The sequence below is a fragment of the Podarcis pityusensis genome (assembly GCF_964106645.2).
Source record: "Podarcis pityusensis genome assembly, chromosome: 10".
Taxonomy (NCBI): Eukaryota; Metazoa; Chordata; class Lepidosauria; order Squamata; family Lacertidae; genus Podarcis; species Podarcis pityusensis.
Window position 1 is genome coordinate 45,316,625 of NC_138035.1, and position 16,536 is coordinate 45,333,160.

At 42.9% G+C, this 16,536-nt stretch overlaps 2 protein-coding genes across 7 annotated transcripts in view; one reads left to right on the forward strand and one right to left on the reverse strand.

Annotated features, from left to right (window-relative positions):
* The window catches only part of TMEM19 (transmembrane protein 19), a 30,432-nt gene extending 23,488 nt beyond the window's left edge, over positions 1 to 6,944 (reverse strand). Inside the window, exons 1-2 of one of the 2 annotated variants that reach the window (XM_080971182.1) lie at positions 6,433 to 6,944; positions 3,155 to 3,227 (exon numbers count right to left, since the gene is read on the reverse strand). The gene's annotated coding sequence lies outside the window, so the exon portion shown is untranslated. Of the gene's footprint in view, positions 1 to 3,154; positions 3,416 to 6,432 lie in introns of those variants that run through there. The other variant, XM_080971183.1, reaches the window with a different exon arrangement.
* Positions 6,945 to 7,116: 172 nt separating this feature from the next.
* ZFC3H1 (zinc finger C3H1-type containing) overlaps positions 7,117 to 16,536 on the forward strand; it is a 34,673-nt gene continuing 25,253 nt past the window's right edge. For 4 of the 5 annotated variants that reach the window (XR_013976882.1, XR_013976883.1, XR_013976884.1 and 1 more), the window contains exons 1-6: positions 7,117 to 7,863; positions 11,857 to 12,276; positions 13,332 to 13,393; positions 13,695 to 13,893; positions 14,033 to 14,259; positions 16,141 to 16,264. Coding sequence is in view for 2 of the 5 variants with exons in the window: in XM_080971156.1 (XP_080827282.1) it covers positions 7,260 to 7,863; positions 11,857 to 12,276; positions 13,332 to 13,393; positions 13,695 to 13,893; positions 14,033 to 14,259; positions 16,141 to 16,264 (1,636 nt within the window). In the remaining 3 variants the exon portion in view is untranslated. The remainder of the gene's footprint in view (positions 7,864 to 11,856; positions 12,277 to 13,331; positions 13,394 to 13,694; positions 13,894 to 14,032; positions 14,260 to 16,140; positions 16,265 to 16,536) is intronic. The other variant, XM_080971157.1, reaches the window with a different exon arrangement.

Consider the following 16,536-nt stretch of genomic DNA (forward strand, 5'->3'; position numbering starts at 1 on the left):
AGTCTCATGTCTCCTTCTCAATGCCTGGTGCAGTAGGCTTTGCAAGGGCTGGTGTGTGTGTCAAATTTTAGCCTTGCCCCCCCCCTGCCCTGTGATACAAAGCAGTGTGCAGCCCATGGGTTCCATGTCAAAGTACTATTGCAGCCCACTTGGTATGAAAAGTGGGCCATCCTGACCTATACATTCATGATCATTTAAATAAATGAAGTTAATATCCTCCCATGTAGGTAAATCAAACGGAAAATTTCCATTGACTGAATTTAAGTCACTAGAAGCATATTATATTTGAAATTGAGTATCTCTTCCAATAAGCATTCCACAGCAGAAGGCATCCCAGCATTGCTTTTGAAACCCTTACCAGGGATAAGCTTTTAGTAGATTAGCTCTGATCTTCCTTTGAAGCAGATTTGAGCATGCTAATTGTGATGCATAATGCAACACTCTTTTAAATTGGCTCTGAATATGATCCAATGGCATTATTATCCAGAGAGACATCTCCCTAAATTGCACAAGGAAATGATTTGCTGTCCTGAGCACATAAGTGCACATTTTATTGATAACAACTGCTTTAAGTAAGCAGCTTTAAGTAGGGGTGCCAACCTGAATATAAAAATGGGGGGGGGGGCAGGTAAATCCTGCCCCACATAATTAATCAGAATACTTGGTGGATGCACACACCACTTGAATGGCAATGCCTATCAGCTTTTATGGGGGAGGTAAAGGGAGTTCCTAGGAGTTGGCTCCCAATCTGCCTCCTATCCCTTTTGCCTAAGGTTTAGAGCAGGCATCCCCAAACTCGGCCCTCCAGATGTTTTGTGACTACAACTCCCATCATCCCTAGCTAACAGGACCAGTGGTCAGGGATGATGGGAGTTGTAGTCCCAAAACATCTGGAGGTCCGAGTTTGGGGGTGCCTGGTTTAGAGTTAGAGTCAGCTTCTAACCATAGTGAATTATTTTCGCATGTCACTCCAATTCCAGTGATTTGGGGGAGGGATTAAAAACCATGTGTGCCTTTCACAAGGATCTATTTCATTATGGGTGTCAATGGAGAAACTTCTCTTGTAGGGAAAAGCTGTTTCCCCAAAAATCGATAGTGGGGAATATAAGTCCATACCCATCTACAGCTCTTGAAGTGACAGGGTAATTGTTGGGGGTGATCTTTATCCCACCTCAGCCTTTCGTGGGAATCCATGTTCTTTTCTTCTCCACTGCCCCACATGCCTATTGTACCAACCACAAAATGGTAAAATCTACCTTTGTAGGAGAACCCGGCTGCTACCATTCTGAAATGTGGTAGGCTTCATCCTTTTCTGAAGTAATCCCTTTCTGAATTGATTGTGCTACAGGCAAAGATGGATGGCTCTGCCAATTTTGGTTCTCTCCTTTTTCCAACCTTAAAATTCAGTTGTCCACATTTCTGCAACAATTTCTCATGAAATTCACATGAAAATTCATCAACGTGTTATTGTGAATTTCTCTCGATACATTTTTAATGCATTTTTACCTAATAAACATATTTTTGCAAAGCATTCTCCCTAATATACTGAGAGAATGCATTTTGCATGTTATTTTCACAGAAATATGCCTTTTTATGTACCCTCACAGAAATATATTCATTTTTGTAACACATTACGTAGCTGGACAACTGTATTACAAGTTTCAAAGGATGGCTGTGGTTTGGTTTATATATTGTTCTGGAAAGTGCAAATTTGATATGCACACCTGAAAATATGAAGTGACCTGAACTTCTCCCACACCCCTAGCTATGAGAACACACATGCCAAAAGCCTTCCAATTTGTTGTCAACTTACTTTTCCTAACCCATACAATCAGCAATTTTTTAAAAAAGGAATAAATTAATTTTGATCAAACACAATACAGCGCATTCCAGTTCTTCTGAAACTATACAAAAAGAGGAGAGGAAAAAACACTTTCAAAACCAAGAAAAAACAAGGAGGAAACAAACAGTAACTGATCCAATGATGGAAGAATGGGGCACCTTTGAGAAGCATTAGAGGGTGTATAAAATGAGGTTAGGGGCCACATGCAGCTCCTCAGCTGATTGTGCACTAGATGTTGCTGAACTACAACTCTAATCAACCGGCCAGCATGGCCAATGGACAGAGATGATGGGAGTTGTAGTTTGGCAACATGTGGAGGTTCAAAGTTTCCTAAAACCTGCATTATAGGATAGGATACTCTAGGAACCAATGCCAGTCCTGCTGACTAGCAAGGTGAAGCGATCTGGTTTAGATGGGGTGCACAAAGAAAAGTAGAAAGTGGTGTTTAAAAAATTCACCAACACATTTAAATGGATTAGCCCTAGGGAAAATGCTGGTGGAGACATCTGAGCTCTGCTTTAGGCAGCAAAATACCTTGGGACAGTGCAGCACTACTGGGGACTTCAATGGACAGTCAAACCTGGACCAAAACTCTATGCAAGAATGTTTCCAACATTCTAAGGCTGAGTAACCAGGCAGACCAGCCTTTGCCTACAAGATGCCCTCCAGAAGCTCTGGACTACAACTTCCATCATCCTGGACCATACTGACTGGTGCTGATGAGAGCTGCAGTCCAAAATTTCTGGAGGTCACTAGATTGGCAAAGGCTGAGGTAATCCAAGTGGCTTCCCAACAACAAAAGCAAGTCTGACAAGCAGTGCTAGCCTAGAGACTTTCTCCCAAAATACATGAACATCTGATCCCAAACCTACCAATGTTTCTAGGAAGCTTCCTAAATAGTCTGAGCAACCTACCAGGCTACAGTTGGTCTGCAAGCAACAGGCACAGATGAGGATTAAAAAAACATCAAGGGAGTTAATCTGGTAATTGCTTCCCCCAGAACGCTAGCAGCAACATTGTGTTGTCTTTCATTACTACTGCTGGACTTTGCAAAGGTTTCTGGGCACTGTAGTTTACAAAGGGCTGCTAGGAATTGTAACTCTATGAGGGGAACTACAGTGCCCAGAATTCACTGAGGGAAAGAATGTGCTCCCAATGTACTGTATAGTGTGTACACAGCTTGTGTTAGAAGGAATGTTTTCAAAGGATTCCACAGAATGCATTAAAATATTATACTTAAAAACAAAATATATAGCAAGAAATTAATAAGCCACTACACTGAAAGCGTGGGAATTAATCAGTATTCCTTACCTGTTCCAGAGAATGAATTCAGGGAGTAGAAGATGAAGGTAAAAAAAGTAACTCAAAACCACAGGTTGAAATCCTGAGAAAATATCAAAAGTAGCATATTAACTAAGCAGCCACCAGCAGTATCTTGATGGAGTAGTGGGATAGGTTTTCCGGCTCGTTCTTTTCACCCACAGAAAATTAGTTCCACTCGCCTTGTTTCAGCTACTATGTGCTGCAGAACTTAAATTTTCTCACGACTCATTTTGTTGGGGGACGGAACAGCACTGAGAAATGCAAGAAGTCAGGGCGTGCTTAAGCCTCAAGCTTCACAGCAAAGCCCTGCCTGTGCAGGCATTCTCCTCCTTCAACCTCAGGGATCCACCCACCCAGTGTCTTTTATCAGCAATGAAATACAGGAAGGTGCCAACCAATACCACAGTTCGCTTAATATTTATAAGGCAGATTCTACAGATGCTTATTCAGAAGTAAGCACCACTGTGTTTAATGCAGGGCCAACCCATCATGAGCCTAGATGAGGCAGTCACCACCTCAGGCAACAGGCTGGGGTCAGCTGGGAAGGGCAGCAGATCCAGGCCTTGAGGAGCATGCCGTTCACTGCCTCCTGTGCTTGTCACCCACCACAGCCTCCTCTTCCTCCATTCACCCCTCCGCCACGGCCTGCTCCTCTCCAGCTTCCTTTTTTCTCCTCTGCCTCCTTCAGCATGCTGGAGCTTCCCTGGGTTGCCTTGTTGCAGACCCTCCAAGGGTCCCTATTTTCCAGGGACAGTCCCAGATTTACAGAAGCCGTCCTGGTTCCTGATTTGATCCCAGAATGTCCCACTTTTCCTTAGGATGTCCCTATTTTCATCGGAGAAACGTTGGAGGGTATGGATCTATGCGACCCCTGAGCCAAGGAAATAAGTAACTATACAACCTTTAGAAGATATCTGAAGGCAGCCCTCTATAGGGAATTAAAAAAATAAAAAATATATATGTTGGAAGCTGCCCAGAGAGGCTGGGGCAACCCAGTCAGATGGGCGGGGTATAAATAAAAAAATTATTAGTATTATTATTATTATTGAATAGGATGTCCCTATTTTCATTGGAGAAATGTTGGAGGGTATACATTTGCCATAGGTTTCTGTTTTGCCTGAAACAGCAAATCAGCCTGGTTTAATGCGACTTAGCTCTCTTCTAAGTACAGTCATGCAGCATTAAACTAAGAAGGGTTTTCCAGATGTAAGGCCCAGTGAGTTCAGTGGAATGTACTAAGCAGGTTGGAACTACATACTGTACTGTATGTGATTTTCTGAAATTTGAAATGGTCCTTGCCACTTTATCTAAACACATCCAATTCAGGAAGCACACAGTAGCTTGCTACTTAATTGTCACTATACTTCAAATATTTCCTCTGAGCAAACACTTTCCTTTTCTCTATTAGATAATGATGTAAAGCAGAAACTGATACTAACTGATAACAAAGGAAAAGAGAGCTAACATAAGATTTGGGTACATTTTAGACATCTCTGCTGCAGAGTGTCCAGTATGTGGTATGACATTCTTTCAGACATAGGATTGCTCTAGTTGAAAAGTTCTTCTTTGTCTCATAAGCATTCTCCTTAAACAAGGAGAAACTTGTTCCTCGTGTTTTGCAAAATAAAGTAAATCGTTAATCAGGTTCCCACAGTCCAATCAGTATCTAGAATGATATACCAAAAGGATACCAATTGTACATTTTAGGAGAACAGTAAAAATATTCCGCTGCAGGTTTCAGTTCTAAAAATTATTTTTTATATGCATATCCCAGGATTAAAAGGACAATTCTTAGAAAATGAAATTAAATTACAAGCTCATAGGATGCATGTTTACTCAAAAGTAAGTCAAACTGTGTTCAGTGGAATGTACTGTTTCTGGAGCATGAATAGCATTGCAGTGTTTCCAAAACATTACCCTAGCTTAAGACTGATGCTCACTGTCAACTTCAGGTTTCAGAGGGCATTTAGCAAGACATTCTCCCTTGGTGAGTCTACCACTTTGTTGTAGCAGATCCAGGGGGCTCTTGTTAAAGGGCCCCTTGCTGGGCTGTGAATCCTCAGCAGGTGCCTGACCTTGCTGACCCTTGATGCCAGCCCTGTTGACGCTGTACCTTTAAGTTGTCCAGTGAAGCATGAGACACTCAACCAGCCTCATCTTCCATCTCCCGTTCTTTAGTACACTCAACTTAAACTCGACTGCTTTTAGTCCAGACCGCATGCTCAGAAATATTTTTTCTGTATTTTGTAACACAATAATTTTCTACCTGTGTTCTTGCTGCTGCATGGAATAACACATGAATCTGATCTTTGTTGTTAAGTAAAGTATTTAAACTTATTAGCAGTGTGTTCTGTTCATTGAGAGAGGGGTAGAGGGGAAGCAAAAGGTCTAAAAGCCTATATTCCTCATGCTTCACTGCACTGTGTGATTTTGTGGTTTTAAACTCTGCTGGGGGCTCTCTCCTGTTTAGCCTACACTTTGGATCTAGGGATCCAGCCTGCTTATAATCTATCAAGGCAATGTGGGTAGGTAGTGATCCCCCTCCTGTTTCTACCAAAGTGAATGGAATAAATTTTCCTTAGACCAGCATTATGGGCTGTGTAAATTCTGCCATTGTTGAGGGCACATTCAAGACGTTCAAGGTCTGCTCCTCCCTGTCCTGCCAATGTCTCCACACTGTGTGGCTGCTGCACTGGAGTTGTGTCAACATAGTGGCGTTGCATTGGTGTATCTGCACAGTTGTGTCAGCCTACCTCGTATAGCAGTAGCATCAAAGGGCTTCTGCCATGTAAGCCACTTAGCCGAGTGACTGAAGCATAGGATCCTTCCCCATACAATATTTGCTAAACTGCCACAAAACTCGTGTGTGTATTTGGAAAACGACAAAAGTAGTATGAGCTACACTGAGGTCTTGTAGCTTGACAGCTGACGCTTTTTAATTATTCCAGATGACCTTATACGCCTCTTGAAAATAACAACTTCAGAACTTTTTCAGATGGGTGAGGTATAAATAACGAAGTATTATTATCACCACCATCATTGGTAGCCGCCTCACTGGAGAACGACAACCATTTCTCTAGATTGCTTTATCCTAAACACAAAAAAATCTACTGGATTACACCAAAGCCTTTGTAGCCTGGAATCCCATTTCCCACAGTGGAGAGCCAGATGTTTATGGGATGCCCCACCATGAAGCGATGAGGGCAACAACAGCTGTCTCCTAGTGTTCTTTCTGTTATTTAATTATTATGATTAAATTAGATTACCTGGCCTTCAGCAGCAGTTCCCAGGGCAGGCTGCAACCATTTAATTTTTTTCAAAATAAAAAAAAACAGTTAAGTAACAGTAGGGTGGATCCCGAAAAAAAAACGGTGTCAAAGGTCAGGGAAAGGAGGCGCGTCTTCAGTATTCTCCGAAAGCGGGTCAACGGAAAGGGGCCTCTGATATTGGAGGCAGCCTAGAGCCATCTTTGCCTCGTTCCCTATCGATAACTTCACCCTCCGTGAATCTGATACCACATCTTACGGCAGCGGAGTCGCTTGGGGCCTAGATTCACTCTAAGCGTCACGAGCGGCGTTTGTGACGACCCTGCTGCGCCCCAAAGGAGTCGCCTCACTGTCCACTGAAACGGCCGCTCTGAGGGGATACAATTCTAGAACCAGCCCTTTCTCTTTAAACTTCTACTGTAAAAGCACCGTTATTTCTCATTCTGCTGTGTAGAACTTGCTGCTGAACAGGCAGGCGACCCCCACCGCTGCCCATTGCCGACACATAGCGGAGGACTACAACTCCCATCATGCCGTTCGACGTCCCCTTTGTGATGTTTTCGCTGCCCCTTCTCGGAGGAAAGAGAAGCGCGACGGTGGGGAGGGGGAGCGGGAAAGCGCGAGCGAGAGAAGCCGGAGCTGAGCTCTCGCGAGAGCAGGCGCCAGCAAACGGGGAAAGGGTGGTGTCTCGCGTACAAGTTTGGGGTCTGACTGGGCCGCGGCGGCACACGGCCAAGGAACCGAAAGTGAACGGTGCGCTCGCTCGCGTGCACGTCAGTTCGAAGCCGCTCCCTGCCGCGTCGGTGAGCGGCTGAGTAAACCCCCTTATGGCGGCTCCTGCGCCTGAGGGGAAGGCGGCGGCGGCGGCCTCGAGCGACCTCTCTCCGCGAGAGGAAGGGGAGCTGGAGGACGGGGAAATCAGCGACGACGACAACAACGACAGCGGGCCTCCGGAGCCCAGCAGTAGAGATGGCGGCGGAGGCACCACCACCAAGGGCCCTTACGCCAGGCGTAGGCCGCCTCCCGACCTGCGGAACAGCCTCCTCCTCTCCTCGTCTCGCCGCTTCTCCCACTTGCGCCACCAGCCTCCCCCTGAGCTCGGGCACCTCCATGGCCGAGGAGGAGGAGGCGGCTACCGACTCAAGGAACCTTTCCGGCCGCACCCGCAGCAGCCGCCGCCTCCGTCGTCTTCGTGCTCGCGGCTGCCGCCCGGCTCGCACCAGGACTCCGGCCCCAGGCTCTCCTTCTGGGAGCGCAGCCACAACGCCCTGGACCGCTTCCGCTTCCGAGGAAGGCCTTTTCGGGGCGGGGGCCGATGGGGCCGGAGCCGAGGAGGAAACCCCCCGGGAAGACCCCCCGGGGGAGGTGGGGGAGGGGGCGGCGGCGGGTACGGCGGGAACCAGGGCTGGAGGGAACCCTCTCCTCGGAAATGTATCCTTGCCATTAAGAAAAGGCCACTTGGCCTTTCTCTGCTGCGTCTCGCAGGAAGTGGGGTGGGGTGGGGTTGCCTGTCCTGGTCTCTTACAACATGGGGTAGTTTGGCCCCAGGGTGGTCCTGGAGTTGGACCGGCGGCCTGTTTTGTTTTCTCTGGTCTGGGTGGAGGCCGTAGTGACGACAGCAGAAAGGGCAAAGCGGAAATGAATGCAGAGGTAGGGTGTGTGTGTGTGTGTGAGAGAGAGAGAGAGAGAGAGAGATTTAAGGAGGTTCTGCAGAAGTGAAGTGTGTGGTCCGAGACAGAAGATGTCATCTGGTATCTTGGAAGGAGCCTCATTGGCTTTCAAATGTGATGCCTGAAATACTTGAAACACTTAATGAGTGTTTTACATTTAAGCAACTTTGCCGGCCACACAGCTGGCCTTTAGTTGTGTAACCAAAGATGGCAGGGAATATCCTAACCAAGGAATGCTTAAAGTTTGTCCTCAACCGAGAATATGTTTTTAATTTTTGTCTTTCTGTTTTTAGGATGATAAATGTAAATTTCCTTGAAATGTTGAAGGCATAGGGGGAATAGTTCCCCCTTTATTTTGAGGGTGAGGAACGGAAACATGCAATTCTTGCATCAGTTAGTATACAGTACTATGTACTAAAATGGTACCTTTAAAAAGTACTATTGAAGTAAGTTATCATTTTCATCCAATTTTTAAAGCATGTTTACTTATGAATAATGCCCAAAAGATTACATTCATTCTGATGGCCATCCTAGGAGTATGTCCCATTGAACTCCTAGGGCTTATGTTCGAAAAGATTATGTTGTTCGTTGTGTAGCAGGGTGCCTGTGCTGTAGCTTTTGAGAACATAAGTGAAAATGTTGGCCACAGGAAAGCCAGGTGAAAGGACAGAAAATGAAGTATATTTAAATAAGGCTGCCCAATAACATTCTCAAGCTGTCCGGCAATTTAAATACTATCAGAGAACAGCATACTGTCTAAAATTTCTGGTGGAGACAAGCTTAAAGCCAGATGACAAAAAATAAAATAAAACCCACAAAAATAATTAGTACAATCACATTTTGTTTGTGAAGGCACAGGGAAAATAGAAGTTTATTTACCTGGTGCCAGAACGGCAATAAAGAATATGCTAGGCCTGCATGAGCCTCTCTGGGTAGAGTGTTCTACAGTTCATGGTTGCTGCCTGTCTAAATGGAGGCACCTTGAGCAGGACCTCTGAGAGGGATCTTTTGGTTAGCCATGTTAACTGAGGTGCTGGGAAATGGAAGCCACCAACATCTGGAGGGCCACAAATTTCCCATGTCTGGTCTAATATTTAAAAACAGCACTTTGATCCCAGAAACTGACTTGGAGACAGTACAGCTGATAAAACAATAACATAATTAACACGCTAACATATCCCAGTCAAAAGCCTTGATGTCCTATTTTGGACCAGCTGCAGTTTCCAGACCCTTTCCAATTGCAGTAATGTAAATCGGAGGTTACTAGAGCATGTGTAACTATTCCCAGGCTGTTTCCATCTAGGTATGGCTGCAGGTAACATAACAGCATAAGTTGATAAAAGCTTTTAGTATCTCCAGACAAGACCGAATGGAGGCAAGCGGAACTTACAAGCAATGAATGTACTGTATGGTCGTGTCAGAACTGCAGTTAGATAGCAGAAATTCGAGAGTGCTTATGTTTGCTATTAAATTTAAATGTATATTCAAGGACTCTGTTGCTTGAGTGGCTTATCATTGTCAGAATTTCCATCAGTGATTAATATCTTTCACATTTATTATTTGAACAAGTAACTTTTAAAAACTGAATTTAAGTTCACTACTAGAGTCATATTCTTTAGTTACACATTGTCTAGGGCGTGGTTCTTGTCCAGTTTACTAGTTTCGGTTTTGCCCATGAACTGAAAGAATAAAAAAGGCATATTGTGGGGGCATACAAAGAACTGTTTAGTTTGTTCTGTGTGAGCTGCATGTAGTAATTTCCTCATATGTATCTCTGTGTCTTTATGGAATTATGCTAAAAGAGAATAGGATAAAAGCTGAGGCTTCTCAATTGGTGCTACTGTATATTTTTACTCATCTCCCAGTTTTATTATTCTAAAGATGACACAAGGAGTTGCTTTTGTTTCTCTTGGGTTGCATTCTATTTAGAAGCAGATAACTTGCTTCAATGGCCAAATTAAGCTTGTGGTATGGTAGATATAGTGGTGGACTTGGAATGTTGACACTGCTTAGTCCAGATCGTCCTGGATGGTGAGTTGCTGTCTTTTCAGCTTTGCCTTATCCTGCTAAGTGGTTGTGAGAATAAAACAGGACAACCCAATGTATTCCTTCTTGTGATCACCGGAGGAAAGAAACTTCGGAAAAAGAAAATGGATTTTGCCTTCCAGTCTCTGCATGTAACTCTGTCACTACAAGCTGAGTTCAACATGTTGCAATGCAAGCCTATGACTGGCTCAGTGTGGAAGTCTGTTTTGGCTAGCTTTTACCCCTTGACGGCTATTGGTTTTCTGTTAGAATTGCCCAACCTGGGGCTCTTGTTTTGGACTAACTCCTATTAGCTCCTCAATGCATAGCTGGCGTAACACATGAGTAAGCTTCTGTTTTTGAAACACCATTGGATTCTGTTCCAATGTATTTTAGGATGCTTTCCAATCAGAGGCAGTTGTTCAAAAGAACCACTGTAATGAAGTACTGTGTAGGCAGCTAATTAAAACCCTGAAGCCCTAGTTCTAGGGGAATGAAGAAAGCACATAAAATGATACTGGCCACAGAATTTAGCTCCCTGAGTATATGGAGTTTCATTTAACAGAAACAACTTTCTGGTCTCTTATCCTTGTGAAGACATATTTGAAAGTGTATAGTGAAATCAGAGGCCTGTGATAGCTTAATACTGCTGGTAGTTAGAGGTGAGCAGCTGTGCCTGCACTACTGGTTGCCCATATTTAGGGAAAACCAGAACATTTGCAGATAGAGCAGTAGTAGAATAAAGTATAAAAAGAAGAGGTCTATATATATACAAATCCAAATAATTTTTCATATGCGACAAATGGACTCAATTATTTTTAGCACAGAGTGCACACAGCCTTAAGGTATATCTGTGTCATAAATGAGGGCAATTTCAGTGGTGTCCAGATCTTTTTCAAAGAGGGCCAGATTTGATGAAGTGAAGGGCCTTGGGGCCGACCAAAGTTGTTGACCTTTTTACCTTTTTTTAGGATTGAAGTTGTTGAGCTTCTTTTAGGATTGAAGTTGTTGAGGTTTTTTAAGAATTTTACCCCAGGAAATAAACTGCCACATGGATGGAATTAAATCAACTGGCAGGCCAGATTAGGCCCCCAGAACTGACTTTGGACATGGCTGCTTCAGACTCTGCACTAGAGGCTGTCATGTCAAGCAGAGGTAGAGAAAGTTCCATTGCACATCCAGAAGTCCTTGTGCTAGCAGAATTGTGTAGTTGGATACTGCCTAAAATATCAAAGTTCACCAAATTAGGTTTTTTTGACACCTTATACTTAAGTAGATCTGCCACCAGCTTATTTAAATAGGAAAGAGGCCAGCCAGAAGTATTTGTGTATTGCTAACATTTAAGATTGTGATCAGAAATACTTTAGGGGAGGAAATCATCTGGGATGTGTATAATGAGAGTTGACGTGTCCCAGGAGGGAAATAAACCAAACTGGTTGTGGCAGTGGAATTGAGGTCAGGAAACCTCTTCAAAGGTGTGGTTGCAATGCCTGGCGTCAGATGTTTGGGAAGAGGACAAAAGAATGCCGCTTCACGTACTGCAGAATCTTGTAAGGAAGCACTGTGTGAGTAAACATGGAAGTTGTATGTATTATCTCCTGCATGTTGAAACATGATTGAATTGCTGTTTGGAATGAAAGGTTTCAGTGGCTATATGCTTTTGATCACTTCCTTACAATGGTGCAAGTGACAAATGTTCTCTAGACCATTTTCTTAATAAATAAATTAGCCAAAAGCTTTGGAAAATCTCCATCTAGAAAGCAGAACTATTCATCTAAGAATGATAACTCTGTTGAAGAGAGTTTTGAGGATCTGTTGTTGAAATATAAGCAGATTCAACTAGAACTTGAATATATTAATAAAGATGAGAAACTGGCTCTGAATAACAAAGAGGAAACTGCTCAGCAAGGCAATGATGAAATGGCCAGTCCTGAGGACCAAGTATCTACAGAAAATGTCAGTATTACAAAGGATGCTGTAAATGAAGTGTCTCCTGAGGAGAAGAATAAAGTGTTAACCTTTCAGGCATTTGAACTGAAGCCTCTCAGGCAAAAACTGCCAACCCTAGCTGAGAGGAGCAAGTTGAAAAAAGTGAAAGATGGAGTAAAGCAAGTGTCACAGAAATCTGAATTACTGGATGCCAGTCAAGGTAATTGTTCTTTATGTGTAATAAACTCATGATTTTATCCTTTCTGTAATTTTTAAAACTGCTTTTTCTTGTGACAGAGTAGCTCGCATTTTTACAGACATTGTAATGTTGGCACAGATTACAGTTTGTTGTTTTTATTTAACTTTTATTACTGGTAAACAGAAGTGCTTTGAAAATGCAACATTTCTTAAGAATGTTTATATCTTGTTTTACTAACAGAATATAACTCAAGTAAACTCAGCCAAGAATAAAAAGAGAATCAAACAACAATCTAACATATATTAAAAGTACATTGTAAAAATAACGTGTAGGGGGAATTCCATGCCCTCATTTGTTTGATAACTTTGGCACGCACTTCTGTTTTATCTTTCCATTCCTGGACCATTGTTTGCCTGGGAACTTGGAACAGATTGAATCTAGAGTGCTGTTTAGTACTGGAGAATAATAGAGTAGTATCCTCTGGCACCTCCTGTTTTGTTTGAGATGTTTATCTATTTTTCTACCTTTTTGCTGTTCGAAATGCTGCATGTTTCATTTGAGGGCATAGCAGGCATTCTTTACAATACTAGTGTGGACAAATCAAGCCTGGACCTGACTGTAAGAGTAGATAGTTTGGAATCTGCAGTGTTGCTCTATGAGTTGAGGTCTTGAGCTGATCTTGATAATGAGTTTGGGGGTGCCTCTGCTTGAGTTTCTCTTACACTGTGATGCTGATGCTTCTAGGCCTTCAGACTGGGTCACAGAATTAGTGGAAGTATTAAGGTGACCAGGGAGCATGAGTTTTCCCCAGTATGAAGTACACCTCTTGTGTAATGTAATAATAAAAAAAGAGTCGAAGACAGGAACTTAGGAGAATGTATGCTTGCTTTTGCACACTGGGCAAGTATAAATTGGGACCATGGCAAGATTAAAAGAACCAGGCATATAGATTTTGCAGCATATTCTGCTTAATATACATGTTAGAAATTTATGTATAATATGACTATTCCTTTGCATGCTTAAATTCATTTACTTTGTCATTGTGCTTGATAAAATATATCATTTATCTTTTTAAGCAGTAGATGAAAAAGAGCAAGGAGAACAACATCTTAGCCCATCAGGTGCTGCAGTAGAGAAGGTAAGTGGAGCCACTTGTTTTTCCAGCTGCAACATCAGTCACTTAAAATTTAGCTCTAGCCTAATATATACTTACAGTGCAATCCTATGTGTGTTGTTTCAAAGCAAGTCCTACAGTGTTAAATGTGGCTGATGCTTGAGTAAAATGTGTTTTAGGATTCTGTCTGTAAAGTTTGAAAACCATCCTTCTGTAGCTAGTGTTTTGCATAGAGTGATTTTTTTTTAGTCAAAACCTTTTTAAAATATCAGTTTAATGATGAATAAAGAACTGAAGTGTGTTTGTGCTTTTCATTTTACAAAAGAAATTGCTTGATGAAGAGGAGGAAGTGTCAGAGTTGCAGCTAAGACTACTAGCTTTGCAGTCTGCCAGTAAAAAGTGGCAACAGAAAGAGCAACAAGTGATGAAAGAAAGCAAGGAAAAACTTACAAAGGCAAAAAATGTACCACAAAAGATCAAAACCAGCACAAAATCGCATTCGGCCAAAAAAACCAGCACTGCAGGTAAATGGTTAAATTGGTGAGCAGTGGCTTTCCAAGTTGAGATCTGTAATGTTCAATATTTGACAGCTTACTTTCTCCATAGATTTGTTGTGTGTCTTTGGAAAAATTAAGTGTAATTAATCAATACTCTTATTTAAAGCTAAGCAAGCACTGAGGAAACAGCAAACAAAAGTGTGGAAAAAACTGCAACAACAGAAGGAACAAGAAAGGCGTCAGAAGGAAGAGGAACAACGGAAACAAGAAGAGGAGGAGGAGAGAAGGAAAAGGGAAGAGGAAATAAGAAAAATCCGTGATCTTTCAAATCAAGAAGAACAGTATAATAGGTTTATGAAGCTGGTTGGAAGCAAGGCAAGATCAAGAAGCAAGGTAAATTGACAGGCATGGAGTATGGCTTTAACATGGATGTACTTGTGTAATTAATTTGCTGTTGGGGGTGGGGTGGGGTTTGCTCATCTTGGTGACCCATGATCTGATAGGATTAGATTAGGACTTGAGGGTCTTAGCTCTCCATGGATATGGACATACTGGTCCTGGACAACTTGCTGTCTTTCAGCCTGTTTTCTGTCAGAAATACTGACCACCTTCTCTAGTTTGCTGGGCTTTATGAAATAAGGGTTGTAAAACCTTTGGTAGTGCTATGTAAGCAAAAAATGCTGAGCGATCTGGAAAACGAGAACTTTTTAATTCAAATATACACATTAAAAAACAAAGTCATTAACATTGGGTGTTTTTTCTCAACCTGATGGTTGTGAAAGGAATTACAAATGGAAATTGATACAGATGAGTAGGAAGACCAAATTAGGCATAAAATTCTCACTAGTAAGTAGTGAGGCCTTAAAGATTAGTGGCAACTGTGTTGAGGCACTGTAAATATTAAACTCATTTTGTTAGTCATGTTTTTAAGTTGATTAGGAATGGTGGTGTAAATATCCATGATTTGAGAATTTTCTGTTGTGAGCAGTGCCACAAGCACTTGTGTAAAATTGCATCCTGAAAGCACAAGGGATAATTTCCACTTGTGTTTTCATTGGGGAATAAAAGCAGCAACTGGCTGTGCAAGGTGTTGTAACAGTGAGAAATTGCAGAAATTCCTGAATCCCTCCAACTATATTTCTAACTGTAGCACATTCTTCCCCAGAGGAGAATCTGAAGTAGTTTTAAGTTCATTTTGAGTCCATAATACGAATTCATGGCTGACAGTGGCGTTCAAGTCCTACAACTAGGTTTTCGCAGGGTCAGATACAGGTTTGAGACGCTCTCTGCCAGATGCCCTCTGCAGACCCCCCCCCCCGCCCCCGGCAACACAAGATTGAGGATGAGGAACTGTCACTTAAGTTACTGTGGGCACCAGCAGAAAAGGAATGCCTCCTCTGGGGCCTGTTCCTTTTAATTTTCTTTATTTCCTGGTGCTCCATTGAGTGTTTGGAAAGAGAATTTAATTTTGAGGGATTGGGGACCCTGGAGGAACACAGATAGCAGTGCTTCCCCTGCCACTAATGGCTGACCACCATGACAACTTCTCTCCTTACCCAGAATACCATAGTCAGTCACCTGGATTAGGAGCAGGGGGAAGCAGCAGTGGCCAGCCAGCAACAGAGGAGAAGCTCTGCACTCTGTACTACTCTGGGTTTCCTGGCCTATTTCCACTGATGGGCACCTGCCTAGGATTGTCAAGGCATTTCTCTGTCCATGGCTCGCTCACTTTCTTGCTGCCAGTTGGGCCTCACACCTGATGTACACCCCAGGGAAGGAAAGGAGCCCGGGGTCATTGGAGACAAGTATAATTACAGTAGCAGCAGCTGTAGCTGCTTCAATCAGCGCTCAGTGATTTTTAAAAAAGAGGCTGACATTAGCCTTGTGATAGGCCATGCCACATGCTGACGCCAACTGTACCATTCTGTTGTCATGACCTTTGGGATCATAATTATTCATTTTTTTGCAGGTTGGAAATGGTTGGGAGATTTGCCTTCCCACACACTTAAAAATAATTAGAGTATGACTTGGTAGCTTTGAAAAATGCAGTGTTTTGTAAAAACGAACTGTTCTGCTGCTTGCTGTCCCTTACTGAAACCACAGTTGTTATGAGAGAAGATCCAGCAAATAGGAGTCAGTAGTTTGCCACTGCTATCTTTCCTATAGCTTTTCTTCCGACAACTGGGCAGCTGTTTGAGGCAAAACAGGCAGCATTGCATGTGTTTAAGAAAGGAAATAAAATATATCTGAGGCTAACAAAACTTTTTTGTGTAGTCTTCAGATAAAGACTTGAGACGGTCAATAGATAAGCAATCTACTGAGAGTGCAGGAGGAATCTATCAATATGATAATTACGATGAAGTTGCCATGGACACAGAAAGTGAAACTAACTCTCCTGGTAAGTGTTAACTTACCTAATGTGTGGATTACAACATTTTATTTTTGCTAATTTTCTAAAAAAGGTAAAGGTACCCCTGCCCGTACGGGCCAGTCTTGACAGACTCTAGGGTTGTGCGCCCATCTCACTCAAGAGGCCGGGGGCCAGCGCTGTCCGGAGACACTTCCGGGTCACGTGGCCAGCGTGACAAAGCCGCATCTGGCGAGCCAGCGCAGCACACGGAAACGCCGTTTACCTTCCCGCCAGTAAGCGGTCCCTATTTATCTACTTGC